Source organism: Exophiala viscosa, assembly GCF_022695815.1.
Source record: "Exophiala viscosa unplaced genomic scaffold EDD37scaffold_4, whole genome shotgun sequence".
Classification (NCBI taxonomy): Eukaryota; Fungi; Ascomycota; class Eurotiomycetes; order Chaetothyriales; family Herpotrichiellaceae; genus Exophiala; species Exophiala viscosa.
This window is the reverse complement of record NW_026944356.1, coordinates 814170-831081: the sequence shown is the minus strand read 5'-3', so window position 1 is coordinate 831081 and position 16912 is coordinate 814170. Positions and strand designations below refer to the sequence as shown.

The following is a 16912-nucleotide window of genomic DNA, read 5'->3' as shown; positions in this document are numbered from 1 at the left end:
ACGTAGGCGATTAGTAAAGGTAGAGAGGCTCGTAAAAGAGGTGTTTCAAGCTCCGAGGTTAATTTCGAGGTTGGCAAGAATTGGCCGCGTAGGTTTATCAAACGATATATAGACCTAGTTTACAAGCTCTCGTTAGCGTTGGAATCAAAGCGAGCTCTCTAAGGCACTCCTACTATTTACTATGCTTTTATACAAAAGATAAAAGAGACGGTAGAGTTATATAAGATCTTACCTAAGGATATCTAGAATATAGACGAAAAGGGTTGCGCCAAAGGAGGCACGATTGGGAAGGCTACCAAAGCAGTATTTAGTGCCAATAGTCGATAGACGACGATGACCTCTTCCGATAGGCGTTGGGTCTCTTTTATCGAGTTCGTCAGTGCTATAGGCGTCGCTAAAGGGCCATTTATCATTCACGACGGCTAGGGACAGTAGGTTTCGAGAAATCTTGCTATAGCTTGCCGCCGTTAGTTTAGTAAGGACGTTTAGGGCTACGTAGTCTCACTAAACGGCTGGTCCGATAACTATATTAGGCTCTAGTAGCTTGAAAAGGTGTTTCTACCCTTTATAACCAAGCGTCGTAAGGGCAAATATAGTTTGCTCGTCCTTAACGGCCACAAAAGTCACGACAACCTCGAGTTTTACAGAAAATGCGTCGAAAGCAATGTTATGGTGCTACTTCTTCCGCCTTATACGTCCCATATCCTTCAACCCTTGGATATGGGTTGCTTTAAGAGCGTACAGCAGTTTTATAGTGCAGAGATTCAACGCCGAGCATCATACGGTCTTGTCAAGATTGATAGTCATGAGGTTGTCGAGATTTACGCACAACTTCGACCAAAAGCACTATCGGAGAGCAACATTCGAGGAGGGTTCCGCGGTAGTGGCCTTTGGCCTATTAATCCTATAGCCATCTCTTTTCGATTTACTAAACTAAGAAAAGCTCTTGGGGACAACGCCGTCAAGGAGCTACAAACCAACCTTACTAGTGCTAGAGAAGATAAGTTAGTGGCTTAAATACTGAATGCGGATAAACAACTTGCTATTCATGAGACTCCTATCGAGGTGGCGCTAAACGTCGAGACAGTATTAAACCTATAAACAACACCAGGAATCGATTCGCTCTTTCGTCCTATCTCGCCGCCGCCGACGTAGGTAAGACGTACGTTTTGTACACTAATGGAAGAGATAGTAAATAAGAGAGACCCTAATAAGCGTAAATACCTTACTTAACTTGCCGAGCGAGCCTTTCAGGTTGAGCAAACCAGGAAAACCATGTTACTTCACACTTCGAGAGCCTTCTTTAAGGCTAATATCGATTCGAAAAGAGCTTCTAAACGTAAGCTTCAAGGTCACTTTAGTAGTGGGCGGGTAATCGACGAAGAGGCTTTTAAAGAGGAGGAAAAACAATAAAAAAAGAGAGAAGAGTATCTACGTCTATATAGAGAGTATATTATGATTAAGAAGAGGCTCGCCGACGCTAGGAAGGTGTTGAAGGAGGAGACCTATAAAGACAACCGCATTCAACTACTTAGGGTGAAGAGCCTCATGATCGAGCTTGACACTTTTCGCCTTCACTACCCTAAGTTCACCCCTAAAAGCAAGCGACAGCAAGATAAAGAGATCATAATATACGACGGTAACGAGAATACACTAGAAACACCTTTACAGGACTCGCCGTCGAGTGCTATCACTACGGAGCCTCGTCAGGTAAAGAGAACCCGCAAGGCTATAGTATCAACACCAAGCCCATCGACGGCAGCGAGGTCTATTATACCTTTACAACCTTTACTAAACGGTCGAGGACAGCCTCAACTACGGCTTTCTCAGTCGTCAAGTCTCTCTCAAGAGGTCTTTCCTGTGCCTACCAACACGCAAGTTACTACCGATTATGCGAGTCAGTTATCAACTCAGTGGCAGTACAGTCCCATGATGCCACCACAGGTACCTTCTCATACTAGCTACAGGCAAATGGTACCTGCGTCGCCATCCTGGGACTGCGCCGTGGACGAGAATGACTGGGATTTACTTGGTTTACCATATAATTAAGAAGTGGTAGTGTGCGTAAAAAGTGTCACGATTACCCCCACGAGGTGGTCAAAACCCAGGAGGTGGTCAAATACGTTACAATTTTCGTCATTGTCCTTGTCAGTATCCTCTCCGGCAGCCCAGACAGGACCCTGTGATATGATGTAGTTCAGGGCAATGCTGCAGACAAAGAAAGTTCTCCGTAAAACGATACGAGTCTCGGCGGCTGCGGCTTCTGCAGGTGCAGGTCAAGCCTGGAGCAATTCACTTGCCCTGCGCATGAACTCAAAAAGAATACACCTGATCACTCGTGCCTCAGATTTTTAATTTCAACCGCCTAACCCAGTGAAGTAGCCCTGCTTGCTCCGCACTGCATGTCAAGGATGCTGATCCCGTCGCGCCGACGCCCGCACCAGCCCCGTCCGCGCCTTTCCTGCCCGCACGTGGGTATTCGAGACTTTTTTCGAAAGAATCATAATAATACAATTGTGACCGGGTGCTTACAACCTTCTCATACGAGCTTCTCCTGCACAATCCTCTGAGGGCTACGAGTCTCGAGAAGCACCTTGACACGACTTCTCTGCTCGAGCATCCGCCAGCGCATACCCGGTTCACCACCAGTTTCCCCGCCTGAGTGCGATGGCCCAGCCTGACAATCATGTCCATGGCCGCGATCATCCGCGTTCAGACTCGGAGACTGATGGTGATCATACCTTGGCTACCGAGGCTAGATCTGACTCTATAAGTTCGTTTTTGGCGAAACCTTCTATACAGTCTTTCAGAGATGCGGCCACCAGCGAGGAGACCCTCCGTGCGACTCGGACTCCTCCCGTCGATATCCCTACTCCGCAAGAGCATCATACACCTACACGAGACACTTCCGAGTCCTCCTCATACGTCAATCACTTCATGCGTAATCGAAACCCTGCCGTCAGTTTCAATGACGAGATCCAGTTGGATTCAGGCCAGCGCCAGAGTATCACCGATCCGCTGGAAAAGCCTTCCCGAGACCGAGGTCGTGCAATGGTGCTAGCAATGGCAAGGGAGAGGAAAGAGTCAAGGGCACACAGTGAATCGGAGAGGTCGTACTACGATCCAAAGACCGGCCGCCGCTTCCCGCAGTATTCCCACAGCCCGCCCAGAGAACAAGCACGCGTGGGTGAAGCCCGTTTCCCCTTGCTACAAACCACGGTGGACGCAATGGCGAGGGAGCACGAAACACATCCACCTCAGACAGAGTCTATGACCTCTGATTCCACAACGTATTCCAACGAGCAAGCCATCCTCTCGCCTCGATCCGACGACAATTACCTACAATCTCCTGTAGCATCACCTCTAACTCCTCCATTCTCAAGTCAAGCCCTTTCCTACGACGAACCAAAGTCCTTCCGACGCACAGCATCACAAAGATGGAGAGATGGCGAATCCAGTGCATCGCCTCAAGATTTCTTCTCGCGCGCAGGAAGTCTGCGCAATCGAAGCATGAAGGACATTGCGAGCCGGGCCTCACGTCGCGATACCTCCGGATCTGCAGCATCATCATATCTCCGCGCATTCTCCATGAGTAGTAGCACAAACAACGGTGACGCCGAGGCTGGACCCCTTGCATGTGACGCCGAAGGTCAAACCATTGGGGATGATTATGTGCTAGGCAAACAAATTGGCTACGGCGGGTTCAGCACCATCCGAGAGGTAACACAACTCCAGGAAGGCAAGCAAAGAAAGCTGGCTGTCAAGATTGTGCGCCGACAGATCGAGAAGAAGTCTGAACAGGAAAATGAACAAGCACAGGCAGAGTTCGAGCACGAAGTCGAGCTCTGGCGTTTCTTGAATCACCGCAACGTTCTCCCCTTGGAAGCCGTATACAAACTCGACGAAGCCACATTCTGCTTCATCCCTCTAAACACCGGCGGGACGCTTTTTGACCTAGTCCGCACCAATCGCAAGGGCGTTCCGCTCGACCTAGCAAAGAGCTACGCATATCAACTTGGATCAGCTCTCCGCTATCTGCACCTTGATGCTCGCGTTGTGCACCGAGACATCAAACTCGAAAACTGTTTGATTGACCAGGGCAGCGACGGACAACCTAGCCTCCTCCGTCTTTGCGACTTTGGCATGGCAGAATGGTTGTCCTCAGACAGCCTTTCTGGTCCTCCGAGCCCTGACTTCAATGATTCTGACCGCCCTCCACGCAAACCGTACGGTCCCGCCGACACTTCCACCTCGGCTTTTGCCGGCGGCAGTCTCGAGTACGCCGCCCCCGAGATTCTGAGGATCGCCGAGCGTGACAAGGACAACGTCACCCCAGAGCGGTCGATCGTGTCTCCGGCTGTTGATATCTGGGCCTACGGTGTCTGCGTGTACAGCATGATCGTCGGTTCCCGGCCCTTCCAGAACTCGTTCCAGCCGCGTGTTGTCATGGCGATTTTGGCGGGCGATTGGGACCGCGAGGTCCTGACCGAAAAAGGTGGTGACGATGTCCTCGAGCTCGTCCAAGGATGTTTGGACATGGACGATTCAGAGCGCTGGGACGTCACTCGAGTCATGGAAACCCCATGGTTGGAGGATCTCGCTGCGGCTGAAGATAACCACGATCAAGGTATACATGGCTGGCGATTGTGATATCTTGAGGCCACAGGCCGTGGCCAATTTTCTTTAATTCTCCACAGGCATACAGCGACGATACCATCGAATGCTTTTTGCTGTTTCTTTCAACGACATCACGACTCTCTGTTCTTCACTCTTGTTACGCATGCAAGGCGCTCTGTGGGAATTTGGTACTGGTTGAGGTGGGATGGAATGCTAGGCTGTATCAACATACCCAATATGTTACCACTCGTTGGCTGGCGGTCTCCAGGACATTGGCGATCATAGTCATATCTACTACTCAGCGGCCAAAGAGGCTGTAATGATAATCGAATGTGATACCAGGATGCTGGCGCATCCTAAAGTTTTCTCCAATTTGATTGAACAATATTCGTTTTGAAAAGAGGAAGATACGAATTGCTTTTCCTCTTGTCTACTTGCTTGCAGAGAGAACCTCCGCATTCATTCCTCGATGCATCTAACATTCGTCAACAGGGCTTGCCACATGGACACCTGTTATCCGCCTGAAACCGGAATTCGCTTGGCCCGATGGTCTAGAGTACCTCATACATTGTGCCAATGTCCACTCTCATCAGACTCTGCGTATGACAATTGTCGACTTTCAGGATCTTTTCCTGTATGGCAATGTCGGGTATCATCAATCCCTTCCGTATGCCATTACCCACTCTCATCAGTCCTTCCGTATTATGTTCTCGTGTGCTCGCTGATACAAAGGTTCTTCATCGCTCCAAACGTGAACAGGGCCCGAAGGCTCCGAAATAAAAGTACAGGTCGCAACTTCCTTTGCGTTGCTGGGTATCATCATTTTTCATCACAGTGTTATCATCAAAACAAGCAAACTCAGGAACAGCATCTGCGCTTGCAACGCTATTGACGGCGCAGCGCCGGAGCTGAATTGGGAATCGAAGGGGCTTCCACCACCACTGCCACCATCGCCGCTCTCGCCGCCGTTGCCCGAGGAACTCTGCGTTGACGTAGATGCATGCGATGACGATGTGGTAGTAGATGATTTTGAGGTGTGTGTCGTGGTCTTGGTGGAGGTAGAAGTCTGTAATGATGTCGCTGAAGAATTCAAGCGACTTGTGGAAATGGAAGTAGATAATGACTTGCTAGTGTTGGTATCGGTACTGCTGGTGGTTTCACTCGATGACGTTGTGGATGCACTACCAGCAGTGGTTTGTGAATTGGTTGAAGCAGTGCTGCTCGCCGTATTGCTTGCCGTGTTTGACGATGTAGCCATCGAAACTGTGGCTTGTGTTGAAGTCGATGTCGCGAATGTCATTGTGTCTGTGTATATCGTCTGTGATGTCGCCCCACTGCCCGCCGTACTCGTCGTTGCAGCAGAAGGTTGATCACAGAGAAAGGCGACGACGTTTCCAATGAATAACTGACCAATCAGACTGTCGGCGGGTGCCTCTTCACCATAGCACGCTCGTCGTACAATGATCTGCACCGTTTCCAGCGCAATCTCGCAGTTGACAGAACATGAACCCGTGCCACCAACCCCGGGGAAGTCGCTAACCTGACAGCTGTCGATGAGTGTGCCATAGGCTTTTGTGCACAGCGAAGGAAAGCCGGAAATGGGCTGGAGGTCGGAGAATGATATACTGGCAATTGAGACCTGTATGAGCCCGCTCAAGCTGATCGCAAGAGCAGTTTGACCTCGTAATCGTGGTCGCATGATCAGTAGGAGGGTTCGTTGTTCAGCTTCGTCGATAACGGTCGATTCTTTGGTTGTTTGGAGAGTAGAGGTTGTAGATTCAATGCCGAGCAAAATCTCTCTCGTCGTGCGTCCGTTGCGGTCCAGGTTCGTTTATTGGGTGAGGCAGAATTCTGGTCAGATTCCTTCACTCGGCCAGTCGGGGGAATCCACCAAAAGACAGACGATGCTCGGAGTATGTTACGCTGGTGCTAAAGCACACATCCCAACTATTCTTGGCTGCTCGTGGTCGCTCCTCACGCGTCGCCCTTCCAGGTGTATACAATGGGTTTCTGAGTTGGATAGTCTCCGCGTCGCCAACAGGATGGTCGCAACTCCGTATTTGATTGAAGACGTTCTTTCCCCTTGGCGCAATGTATTCACCTTTGCTCCAGCGCTAAGATCGACCACTGCAGTCGACTGGCAGCGGTGGAGTTGAACAATGTAGTGACCAGTCACCGGTTCACGTCGAGGATAGACTCGGCAACGGAAGGGAACCTTTCGACGTACGACGTCAGTCCGTGGTCGCCGAACGAGGGATAGACAACAGCTGCAATTCCGTTGTGGGAGATCTGGGAGTCTTGACAACAGATCTTCGTCGATCACAATCAAAAGATCCGCTGGTTGACGGACTGTTACAGGCGACTCTTCTGAAGCGGACCCCACAACCTTTTTGGTCTGAAACAGTAGCCTCCGCGCACAGATGAGGTACGTTGTTTGACTTGTACTTTGGTTCCTTTTTGTGATGTCAGATATCCATCTCTTTCCAAATTTATGCTTCTCTTGGGGTTGTCAGGCAGGCGCAGGCTGAAGTTAGCGGTCAGTGGTGGGCAGAGGATGAATAAGCTGCTCTCGCTTGTCGGTGTCTGAAGGCACCCGATTTACGCAAAGGAGGACTCTCAATTTCTCGCATATAATGCAGAGCAAAGAGAGAGGAACAGGAAAGGATAAGAGGCTGCTGGCTTGAGGCTCCTGTACTCCCTGGATGACCGTCATCACGAAGGCCTTTGGATGAGATGTATTCTCGCTTGCTGCTATGCATTGCGCAAGTCGCGTAGGGTTCTCATCATCACCTAAGCTGAGGTAGCCAAAGGCCGTTCATCGAGCCGCCATCATGGAAGTCGACGCGTATTCTGCGACACTTGAGCCCTGCATCAGGGTTGCTCAACACGAGGACCTGCGAACAATCATGGATTGCAATTCAACTGAAGCAGTCAGTGTATGATCAACAGGGGAGCACGATTAATGATTGGCAGACGGGGGATCAAGGGGCTACCCTGAAGCAACAGGCGCGAAAAGAGACACTAGCCATGCCCTGCCATGCCCACCAGGCGGCTGCCGCGGGGAATAAGCCGCATCTTAGATCCACCGAGTGTTTCCAGAAGAGTGCGCAATCGTTTGACCAAGAATACTCTCGACAATAAAATTTCAAATCCCAGCATAGTGAAGGCAGAGGGTGCATTGACCGCAAACTATTGCACGTTACCGGTCAGGAAGGAACTATCCAGGCATTTCAAATCATTGCGTGAGGATTATCTACTTGGTAGCTGCTTCATGTGTTGTATGGCACTCCATCCACCATAGGTAAGTCAATTGACATTACAGTCTTCATTGACTGGTCCATCATATCTTCGAGGCCATGGAATGGTCTTCCCGTCTACGGAACAAGAACTCCCCTGAATCTGACCTTTCCTTGGACCATATGGTCCAAAGCTTCATTGGCCTTGTCAAGAGGGAATTTCTCAATCATGACATTGACATCGTGGACCCTGGCAAACTCGATTGCCTCCTCGCTGTCGAGTGCGTGACCGCTGGGCCAGGCGACAATGCTCAATCCAAGTTGGATCATGGATGAGGTGTTGACCTCAACAGGAGCGGAGGCCGCCAGAATGAGCAGTTTGCCTAATGGACCCAAGCCTTGAAGCAGTGAAGGGATGAGTTTCTGGTTCGGCGCGGTAAAGATGACTGCAAATCGTCAGAATACAACACTGGTATGAACGGAGACCGAAGAGCTTGCGCCTGAGGGCACAGTCCTTCAAATAGGAGCAATCATACTGCAAGAAGCACCCCCCATCTTGGCCAGAGCTTCTCCGACGTCCTCCTTTGACCCATCGATATAGTCGTGGGCTCCCAGCTGGTGAGCAAAGTCCTTCTTGGAGTCGCTGCTCGAAATCGCAACTGTGCGGTAACCCATCTTGCTGGTGTATTGCAAGGCAAGATGACCAAGCCCGCCGAGACCCTGAACGGCCACGAGAGAGCCAGGGACAATACCCTGTTTCCTCAGAGCTGGACGGCTTCAGTCAGCCAGCTGATCGACGGTTGTGGTCGCATGCGACTTACAGTTGAAAACAGTGACCCCCGCGCAGAGCAGAGGGCAGAACGCAGCCGGATCGACATCTGCAGGCACTGAAACCACGGCTTCTGTTCGAAGAGTCACGTATTCGGCGTATCCTCCATCCCGTGTGACTCCGTTGACTGAAGAGGGAATCTTAGTACCATCGTGCAGAAAGTGGACGTCGAACCATTGACTTACTCTGCTCGTTATCGCACATCTGGAACAGCCCGCGTTGACATGTTTTGCAGGTACCTATCAACCATAGAGTCAGGGTGGGTGTCCAGTTAAACTGAGTAAAAGTGACGTTGCCTCACCATCATGACCACCGTGCCAGGGAGCTCCAACTCGGTCTCCAACCTTCCATCGCTTCTCGTTGTCCGGAACCGCAGCGACTTCGCCAATCACTTCATGTCCAGGTGTAATCGGGAAGCCATTTCCGAAGAGACCTTGTTGAACAGCAGCGTCGGAATGGCAGACACCACAAGCGAGCACCTTGACGAGGACCTTTGCAGCAAGGACATCAGCATAAAGTTCTCATTCAGGAGCGTTCCAGAGCAAACGTACTTCTCCATCCTTAGGCAGTTCAAGCTTGACCTGCTTGAAAGTGAGAGGCGCGCCTTTGGACTCAAAGACGCCGGCCTTGTATTCCTTGGGGAGTTCTGGTGCCATGTTGAATTGTGAGAGCAGATATATGGAGTATTACTGTAAGGTAAGGTTTACAACAGGAATATCCTAAGGTTTGGGTCTACGATTACGAGAGTAAAGTATATTTATATATATTCAAGTGCGATGTCATTATGTACGTGGGCTGCGATCGATCGTGATGATGTCAAACCCTTATCATTCTGCTCTGCATTGACACCACTAAGTACCTAGGTAGGAAGTTACCGGGATTTCCGATTTGGCAATGTTTTCAGTCTTTCTCCATGCTTCCCGGACCACTGCCAGGGCCTAGAAGCTTGTACTCTCCTTTGTTTCCTTATTTGCGACAACGCTCAAGGCTGTGGGAGATGTGTATGGACGATGAGAGTATGGGGGCCGTGTTTTCTCTCCACAGGCCAAGGCTTGAGGTTGCAGGATGATTACTCATTCATCTAACAAGCCTAGGGAGCCCCGAAAAAGGCATTTTCACTCGCTCGTCTCCGGCGCTGACATATGGGAGCCGGATCTACAGGTGAGATGACTGGTCCATTTATCTCCGGCTTTTGGGCTGGCGCTGGCTTTAAGGATTTTCCTCTTTGGGCGGCCAAGATACCGATGAGACGGTTTAAACAGATTCAAGTCCATCATGTCACAGACAAATCTGGACTTCATACTTCGACAGTGCCCGCTCTAAGGACAAAAGGCCCAAATCTGGGCATTGAGATCGGCAGCCTTCACAGCGCGAACGCACTCACTCTAGAACGATACAAGCGAAGGGCTCTGCAAAGATATCAAGGGCTACGTCCATGTTGATCCTGATGGGTTTGTTGATATCAGACCAGTGCAGCTCTCTTGGAGTCGACTCGACAGCAAATCGATCTTACATGGTCGTCCTCATGGGATCCTCTGGTCACACAGCGCTGGTCAGTTTCCTCCTTCATGCAATATCGTGTTGTCTCATCAATCCCCCTCCATCGATGTGTACTCTACCCAGTCCCATTAGTCTCCTCGATCCCGGCCTTCGCCGGAATCCGCTGTTGTCCCTCATCCACCATACCCTCGCACCCAGTCAGGCTACCGGCCGTCTTCTCGACCGTGCCCAAGATACTTGATTGCGCAGGCTCGCCTGACGACTGGGCTTTGGCGTCTTTCATTTCTTGCACGGCCTCGGACTTGGTTTGCTCGCCGGTCTCGTAGCCTAGGGCTGAGGAGATGGCGCCTTGGACGTACTATTCCATACGTTAGATCATGCATACTAGAGTGGCGGCCAGCACGGTGATTCATGGCTGTGGTGATGGGCTTACCTTGGCGTGGCCGCCTAGCATCGAGGCCTGAGACTCTGAGGATTGTTCTGATGACATTGTATGTTTGTTTTCGGTGATTGATGGGCTTTATGAAAGATAGAAGGTGTGGTTGTGATTTGAGCAAACGGGTAAATGAGATTGCAGACTATCTGAAGGGCATGGTTGCCGATGACTGCATTGCGGCGGTGATGTCATGGAGTTTTGGGCTTCCGTTATCGTCGCTCTTATCGGATTAGATGCGGACTAGATGTCCGTGGGAGATTAGATCGGAAAGGGGATATTGTCTGACCCGGGGAGTTGCTTCGAGATCAATTTCAATTTGCAACAACAGATCATCTTGACACTAACTAGCTGAGTCACTGTGATAGAGCTGACGGTCTCCTGAGCATCGACGACTCCTCCTCGACGGTATGTCTAATGCATACCCATCGATAAGGAACATCTAGTGCATTGGCGGCCGGTGAGCTTCGTGTGTCAGACAGGATGTTTGCAAGTTGCGAGATCGGTCCCAATAAGCCGAGGTTGAGTACCGGAAGCAGAAGCCACATGGGTGTATAATTTCTTACGATCCCTAACGCCAGCGAGCTTTGGAAGCACTCTCTTCGTCACTTATCAGGATTGTGTTGCTTGAGGTCCACGCGACAGACAAACAATCCTGCTCGAGAACAGAAAAAACCAGCCAAAAAGGCTCTCTCGTCACGTTGCTCAATGTTTTTCAAACAATAACACAATGAGCACCCAGTTTGAGCCTTTGCCCGGCGATAGGCCCATCTCTTTCAACCGGTTGATGGCTCTTAAACAAAATGGGGACGACACGTTCGAGTCTCTGACCGGGGCATGGCCACCGGGGCCTATGAAGAGAGCATTTGGCGGGCATGTCTATGCCCAAGCTATGTACGCGGCTAGCAAAACTGTCGCAAAAGGGTTTGTGGTTCATGTGCGTCGAGAAAGACTCTCTCCCCATGCCCATGTCGAGTCTCTGATTGTCTTCACAGCAAATGACGGGCTATTTTATACTGCCCGGGGCTATTGATGTTCCGTTTGAATATCGCGTGCGGAGGGTTCGAGACGGTGGCATATACTGTCTCAGGGCGGTCGATGTCTTTCAACAATCTCATGCCGCGGCAGATGGGAGGACACCTTGCTTCACTGCTACCATGTCGTTCAAGCGGTCTGAAAGGGGTAACAGGAAATGGCAGCCCTGGGAGTATCAGAATGTGCCCAAGGAGCATATCAAGACCGAGTACGGCCGTGTTCTGGACGGGCTGAATCCTCAGGATCATATCCTGGCTCCTGCAAGTGATGCCTTGTGGTGGATAGACTCAGACTATATGAAGCGCGTGACGCCTATCTTTCCGGGCGTGGAGACGCGGAAAGTCGATATGACAAAATACAATGGCCAGGTCGAATTGGGACGAGGTATAGAGGGAGAAGCGATTTCGAAATACCGACAATTGCTCTTTTATCGGCTTTATCAGGATGAAGAGGGTGATGGCGATGTGGATCTGAATCTACATGCTGCCGCACATCTTTACACGTCGGACAGAAACTCTTTGTTTCTGATCCAGCGGGCGCTCGGCTATGAAAAGGTGGTGTGTTCCCTGGCTTCTCTATCGCATACGGTGATCTTCCATGGATTTGCGGAGGATCTGTGTATGATCGGAGAGAATGGTAAGTCCAAGTGGTTCGTGCAGGAGTCATGGACGAGCCATGGTGGAGAAAATCGAGGGACACATCATAGTCTGCTGTGGGATTGTGGAAAAGGGAAGGTCATTGCCACAACGATACAGGATGGAATGATCAGGGTGCCGAAGGAATCTGCTGACAAGATCGCGATGGGCAAGGAGGACAGCGGCAAGGCAAGCAAGCTGTGACAATGGCCGTTTTCCTTCGATCAATCACTTCAGAGATGCCCCTCAACGGTGGCCGAACGGGTGACGAACAAACATGCCGTTGCCTTGTGCAGTCTTCAGCAAACGACCGCAATGGTGCAAAAGACGGACGTTGTCGCCGCTCTGCATGGCATAGTGTCAACCACACCAAACCCGCAAAGAGCCTCAAAGTCGTCGATTCCCTCAAGAGATAGAATGTCCAAAGATGCTATCATGTCCAACAACTCTGACGAGATGTCCGAGATCGCTAAAGAGCTCTTCATCCTCCCGGGCGAAGATGGACCGCAGCAAGAAACCGAGCAGGAGTTCCGGATCTCGCCTCCAGAGGATCAAGCCCTCCCGGAGTTCAAATTCGAAGACTACGTGAACTTCCCGCCCACCCTTATGCGCAATCCTCCGCGTAACGCGAACACCATATTCTGTCATTGCAGCTTTGGGGCCTCCTTGGTCAGCAATGGAAGTGGAGTCTTTGTCACCTATCGCATGAGAAACGGCGACCTGAAGTACATCACCAACTTTCTCTCTCAGTCCGTCGGGCCTGACCCGTCGTTCTGTCGAGATCAACGGTTTTGGAAAGCCCCGGCACAAACGCAATACGAGCCTCACTTGGTCGAAGTCGTCAGCTACAGCATCTCTGGAGCCATCATGCGAGATACGAAAGTATCGTACTGTGCCCTCCCTAATACTGGGGAGGACGGACTCGAAGGCAACAAAGAGGAGGGAAGGACTGGGTACGATATAGTGCCTGTCTGTCTGTTTGGCAATATTCGCTTCCTGAGGGGAACAGGCCAGCATATGCTGCTTGAGACACGTTGGTTGATATCGTGTAAACTGTGTGACAAGTGGTATGAAGTCAATGTGTATCGATGAAATGTGCTGGGAGTGCAATAGTGTCCACGGTTAGAGGCAGTCGTACTAGTATGGCATATAGACTCCTAGCTAGGACATCAAAGCATGGTAGTGCTGTAGACAAAAAAGGGAATCAAGTCTTGATAAGTTGATAAACGGAGGAAGTGTCAAACTCTCTTGGGTGCTAACCTCGAGCCCCCAGAATCATAGAAGCGGAGTTTGCCGATAAGTGCATTTCTTCTAAAGTGGTAAAGATAAACCGGTCGGCGTCCTTTTGTCAATCTACTGTCTCCATACCACACTTACGGGTCGAACAGCGAGGGTTGCGCATCTTGACGATTTCGATATATCAACAAAAGGGTAAGGAGTACCGGATTAAGCGAGAGGTATTACCAGGTACAGCGTGACTGAGAACCAATCATTTTCATATGAATATGTTTTGCGCCTGAAAGAGACAAATCACAAGGTCAAGGGCAGCATGGGTATCGTGATCAGGCCCATCGAGGCCGCAGACATACCTTCGGTAGTCGAATGTATTCAACTCGCCTTCGCAGATGATCCGTATCATCAATGGGCTTTCGATACCCGACCAGGCAAATTCAACAAGGAGCGCAACTTTGCTAGTCTGAAAGCAAAATGTGAATGGTATTTAGCCGTGAAGACGATTCGTCGACTTCTCGATTAACAGGTGAATAGGGGTGTGCAGAACGCACTGTTCTACGTGGCAAAGGACACCGACGACAGGGACGGCAAGGTGCTCGGCGTGAGCATGTGGATGAAGCCAAGGAGTGCCACCGAGAAACAAACCTGGAACGAATGGCTTGACGGGTACATCCTGTGGTTCAAGCAGGGTTGGAACTTGGTCAGATTTCAGGGCCGCGGCGGACTGAACACCAAGAGATACTGGATCTGGAAGCACGAGCAGGCCATTGCACAATCGGACATCTGGACTGATCCGGAGGGATACTACTTTTGCAACATCGTTACAGTCAGGCCGGGCATTCAGGGTAAAGGCATCGGTCGGCAACTTTTCGAGATCGTGACGAGCAAGGCGGATGAGGAGGGGCGGAAGTGTTATCTGGAGAGTTCCAAGGAGACGCCGAATATTGCGATTTACGAGAAGATGGGGTTCAAGCTCGTTAGGAATATGGTCTGTGAGGAAGGTGGTGATAAGTGCGATTTGTTTTGCATGATTAGGGAGCCACGGCCCAAGCCCTGAGAAGAAGCTCTCGCTGAAGGTGGCTGGAGTCATGCTACCTTTACTCATTGCGCGGAGTTGATGGACGTTCCGGTCTGAGATTTCATATATTACGCTGTGCTCCTGCCAGCCAGCAGCCAGACATGCTTGATAAAAAGAAGACAACGACTGCTCTGAGCCGTGCTGTTCTAGGTTATCTTGACTATCGCTCATCCATTCAACCCTACCCCCTACTCCACTGGTCTTCATGACCGGCGACATCATGTGAAAGCGTTCCCGGCTGGTCCACTACACAACCTCGCACTTCGGGCTAAAGTCCGGCCCAGTCCCATTCGCCATGTAAATCACACTGCCTGGTGCAGGAAGCACGCCCGGATTGGCGGTCGTGCACGCCAACAAGGCCGGATCATATATTGGCGGCGTCAAACCCACCGACTCCATATCTGGGAAGTTCGGCTTCTGGCTCTCCAGCGCATCAAAGTCGATCATGTCGTAGAAATTGTTCGCATTGGCATCGCGGCATGACAGCGCAGGCAGGTTGTACTTGTGTTCCAGCAGAGACAGCACCGACGTCTGTTCGTGCACGACGTGGCTTATGTAATCTTTCTTCGCGTAGGGAGATACCATGATCAGGGGGACACGGAAGCCGGTCTTGCGATATTGGCTGTATTGGTAGTATCCCTTGGCGAGAGATGCCGCCGGGATTACAGGCAAGACGTCATCGGGCGCGATGGCTGGAACGGGGGGAACGTGATCATAGAACCCTCCATGTTCATCGAAGTTGATGATCAAGAGGGTCTTGTTCCATTTAGGACCGGTCATGAGGGATTCAACGACATCGTATACGAGTTGGTCGCCGAGGGCAACGTTCTCGGGGCACTCCATTGATTGGCTGGAACCATTGTAGTCGAGGAAGCTGAAGGCTGGCAGGTTCCCTTGTGCGACGTCTGACATGAAGGTGTAGGGAAAGTCGCGGAATTTGCTTGTTGGGTAGCCACTGGTGATGTTTGGGAAGAGATCGAGAGTTGAAGTTCCGTTGCTAGATCATTATATGTTAGCGGCATATTCGGGCGAGAGGGACGAGGGAGCAGAAAGACTCACTTGTAGCTGATCCAGGAGACGTTATGGGCATCGAGGGTGTCGAATATGATACCGGTCGGCCAAGTCGCAGCAGCAACCTGGTCAGATTGTCCAGTTGCAATAACCCCACGTGACGAAGCGCCGAGGGCATACATGCGATTCGGCCAGGTCTGCCCGAGAAGGGAACAAAAGAACCGATCGTTCAAAGCGAATTGCTCGCCGAGGCTATGCATAGTGGGCAGATGTCTGGGAGTAAAGTAGCCGAGAGATTGTGGCTTGTCTTGTTCTCCTCCGATGGCGAATCCATCCATGCTTCCATTGTTGAACTGCTGGTGTGACGACTGCCAGTTCTGAGACGGAGTGTTGTTGACGCCGCCGCACGAGTTGGGCATTTCATAAAGCAGCTGGACCGACCCGTTGTTGTACTTCTGAGGCACCAGCGTGATGGGCTCGCCCGTGGAGGGATCGAGAGGATATCCATCCTGGCCAGTCCGGTTCAGCAGGCCGTAGACGTTGTCCCACGAGTGGTTCTCCATCATGAGCCAAACAATGTGCTCGATGCCGGGGATGCTGTCTTGCCCTGCGGGTTTGTCTGGGTAGGGGATCGACCCAGGGAACCGTAATTGAGCTGGAGTCTTGCCTAAGGCTCCGAGCGCGGCGAACATGTGGTTGTCCATGGGGCCACACACGGTCTCGTACTCGATACCCCAAGCCACACCGGCGAGGGCAGCGAGAGACACCACCGCACGCTGGAGGGTATGCATGGTTGGAAATTGATGCACTGAGGCAGATACCGAGGCGTTGCGCTGGTACTCTTTGGTGCTACGGACGGTCTCTTCAACTCGCAACTCTGCAGCTGGATTCCCAAGTAGTGTCCTGGTCAAAAGGCAATCGTCGTTACTGATGAGGCACTCATCTCATTTTTATACCTCGACCAACGCCCAATGCCCACGTGCGCTCGTAAGAAAATTTCGAGAAGGGCAGCATCTGGTGCTCCATGTATGGATCCCGTTCCTGCGCTATGAGCTGCACTCGACAGCTGCACTCGACAGCTGCATAGCTAGCTGTTAGCTAGCATTGTAAGCATGCTGTTCTTCATGTGAGCAACCCAATGGCGCCCAGCAGCCAAGAAACGTGAGGCTTTCAAGGTCCTCAAGAGCCATGTGCGCAACTTTCCGGAGAGTGACCGGCGACCATAACACGGTTGGTTTCCTGAAAGTTGAAAGTTGAGGGACCTTTCTGCGACTAAAGCATGGATACGAGGGCAAGGCTCAATGC

At 51.1% G+C, this 16912-nt stretch overlaps 8 protein-coding genes across 8 annotated transcripts; 4 read left to right on the top strand and 4 right to left on the bottom strand.

Annotated features, from left to right (window-relative positions):
* Positions 1–2195: 2195 nt before the first annotated feature.
* Positions 2196–4989, top strand: EDD37DRAFT_628366 (protein kinase). The gene has a single exon (XM_062816433.1). It carries the CDS (start codon positions 2668–2670, stop codon positions 4648–4650), a length of 1983 nt encoding a protein of 660 aa, XP_062670808.1. The 5' UTR covers positions 2196–2667; the 3' UTR covers positions 4651–4989.
* A 272-nt stretch (positions 4990–5261) lies between these two features.
* EDD37DRAFT_370784 (uncharacterized protein) lies at positions 5262–6735 on the bottom strand. The gene has a single exon (XM_062811947.1). It carries the CDS (start codon positions 6314–6316, stop codon positions 5447–5449), a length of 870 nt encoding a protein of 289 aa, XP_062670807.1. The 5' UTR covers positions 6317–6735; the 3' UTR covers positions 5262–5446.
* Positions 6736–7754: 1019 nt separating this feature from the next.
* Positions 7755–9436, bottom strand: EDD37DRAFT_628364 (alcohol dehydrogenase). Its single transcript, XM_062816432.1, has 6 exons — positions 9234–9436; positions 8984–9173; positions 8868–8921; positions 8675–8809; positions 8390–8620; positions 7755–8299 (listed from the first exon to the last, which is right to left on the bottom strand). The coding sequence occupies exons 1-6, from the start codon at positions 9336–9338 to the stop codon at positions 7992–7994; spliced, it is 1023 nt and encodes a 340-aa protein (XP_062670806.1). The 5' UTR covers positions 9339–9436; the 3' UTR covers positions 7755–7991.
* Positions 9437–9929: 493 nt separating this feature from the next.
* On the bottom strand, positions 9930–10841 carry EDD37DRAFT_665038 (uncharacterized protein). Its single transcript, XM_062819238.1, has 2 exons — positions 10616–10841; positions 9930–10540 (listed from the first exon to the last, which is right to left on the bottom strand). The coding sequence occupies exons 1-2, from the start codon at positions 10670–10672 to the stop codon at positions 10298–10300; spliced, it is 300 nt and encodes a 99-aa protein (XP_062670805.1). The 5' UTR covers positions 10673–10841; the 3' UTR covers positions 9930–10297.
* A 413-nt stretch (positions 10842–11254) lies between these two features.
* Positions 11255–12590, top strand: EDD37DRAFT_370765 (acyl-CoA thioesterase). The gene is made up of 2 exons (XM_062811945.1): positions 11255–11552; positions 11611–12590. Exons 1-2 carry the CDS (start codon positions 11346–11348, stop codon positions 12487–12489), a joined length of 1086 nt encoding a protein of 361 aa, XP_062670804.1. The 5' UTR covers positions 11255–11345; the 3' UTR covers positions 12490–12590.
* Positions 12591–12600: 10 nt separating this feature from the next.
* EDD37DRAFT_649250 (uncharacterized protein) lies at positions 12601–13377 on the top strand (the record flags this gene model as incomplete). Its single annotated transcript, XM_062818116.1, has 1 exon — positions 12601–13377. The coding sequence occupies one exon, from the start codon at positions 12601–12603 to the stop codon at positions 13375–13377; it is 777 nt and encodes a 258-aa protein (XP_062670803.1).
* Positions 13378–13834: 457 nt separating this feature from the next.
* On the top strand, positions 13835–14575 carry EDD37DRAFT_649249 (acyl-CoA N-acyltransferase; the record flags this gene model as incomplete). The annotated part of the gene is made up of 2 exons (XM_062818115.1): positions 13835–14001; positions 14053–14575. The coding sequence occupies 2 exons, from the start codon at positions 13835–13837 to the stop codon at positions 14573–14575; spliced, it is 690 nt and encodes a 229-aa protein (XP_062670802.1).
* Positions 14576–14842: 267 nt separating this feature from the next.
* On the bottom strand, positions 14843–16299 carry EDD37DRAFT_563176 (phosphoesterase family-domain-containing protein; the record flags this gene model as incomplete). Its single annotated transcript, XM_062813952.1, has 2 exons — positions 14843–15593; positions 15656–16299. 2 exons carry the CDS (start codon positions 16297–16299, stop codon positions 14843–14845), a joined length of 1395 nt encoding a protein of 464 aa, XP_062670801.1.
* Between the last annotated feature and the right edge of the window lie 613 nt (positions 16300–16912).

What these genes read in the sequence shown, in the direction of transcription:
- EDD37DRAFT_665038 (XM_062819238.1), bottom strand. Translation starts at nt 10,672, where the DNA reads ATGTCATCAGAACAATCCTCAGAGTCTCAGGCCTCGATGCTAGGCGGC. An exon ending in TGCTAGGCGGCCACGCCAAG is followed by an intron (nt 10,541 to 10,615) that starts GTAAGCCCATCA and finishes CGTATGGAATAG; the next exon opens with TACGTCCAAGGCGCCATCTC.
- EDD37DRAFT_628366 (XM_062816433.1), top strand. Translation starts at nt 2,668, where the DNA reads ATGGCCCAGCCTGACAATCATGTCCATGGCCGCGATCATCCGCGTTCA.
- EDD37DRAFT_628364 (XM_062816432.1), bottom strand. Translation starts at nt 9,338, where the DNA reads ATGGCACCAGAACTCCCCAAGGAATACAAGGCCGGCGTCTTTGAGTCC. An exon ending in CTGGCACGGTGGTCATGATG is followed by an intron (nt 8,922 to 8,983) that starts GTGAGGCAACGT and finishes TATGGTTGATAG; the next exon opens with GTACCTGCAAAACATGTCAA. An exon ending in GATGGGGGGTGCTTCTTGCA is followed by an intron (nt 8,300 to 8,389) that starts GTATGATTGCTC and finishes GACGATTTGCAG; the next exon opens with TCATCTTTACCGCGCCGAAC.
- EDD37DRAFT_370765 (XM_062811945.1), top strand. Translation starts at nt 11,346, where the DNA reads ATGAGCACCCAGTTTGAGCCTTTGCCCGGCGATAGGCCCATCTCTTTC. An exon ending in CAAAAGGGTTTGTGGTTCAT is followed by an intron (nt 11,553 to 11,610) that starts GTGCGTCGAGAA and finishes TTGTCTTCACAG; the next exon opens with CAAATGACGGGCTATTTTAT.
- EDD37DRAFT_370784 (XM_062811947.1), bottom strand. Translation starts at nt 6,316, where the DNA reads ATGCGACCACGATTACGAGGTCAAACTGCTCTTGCGATCAGCTTGAGC.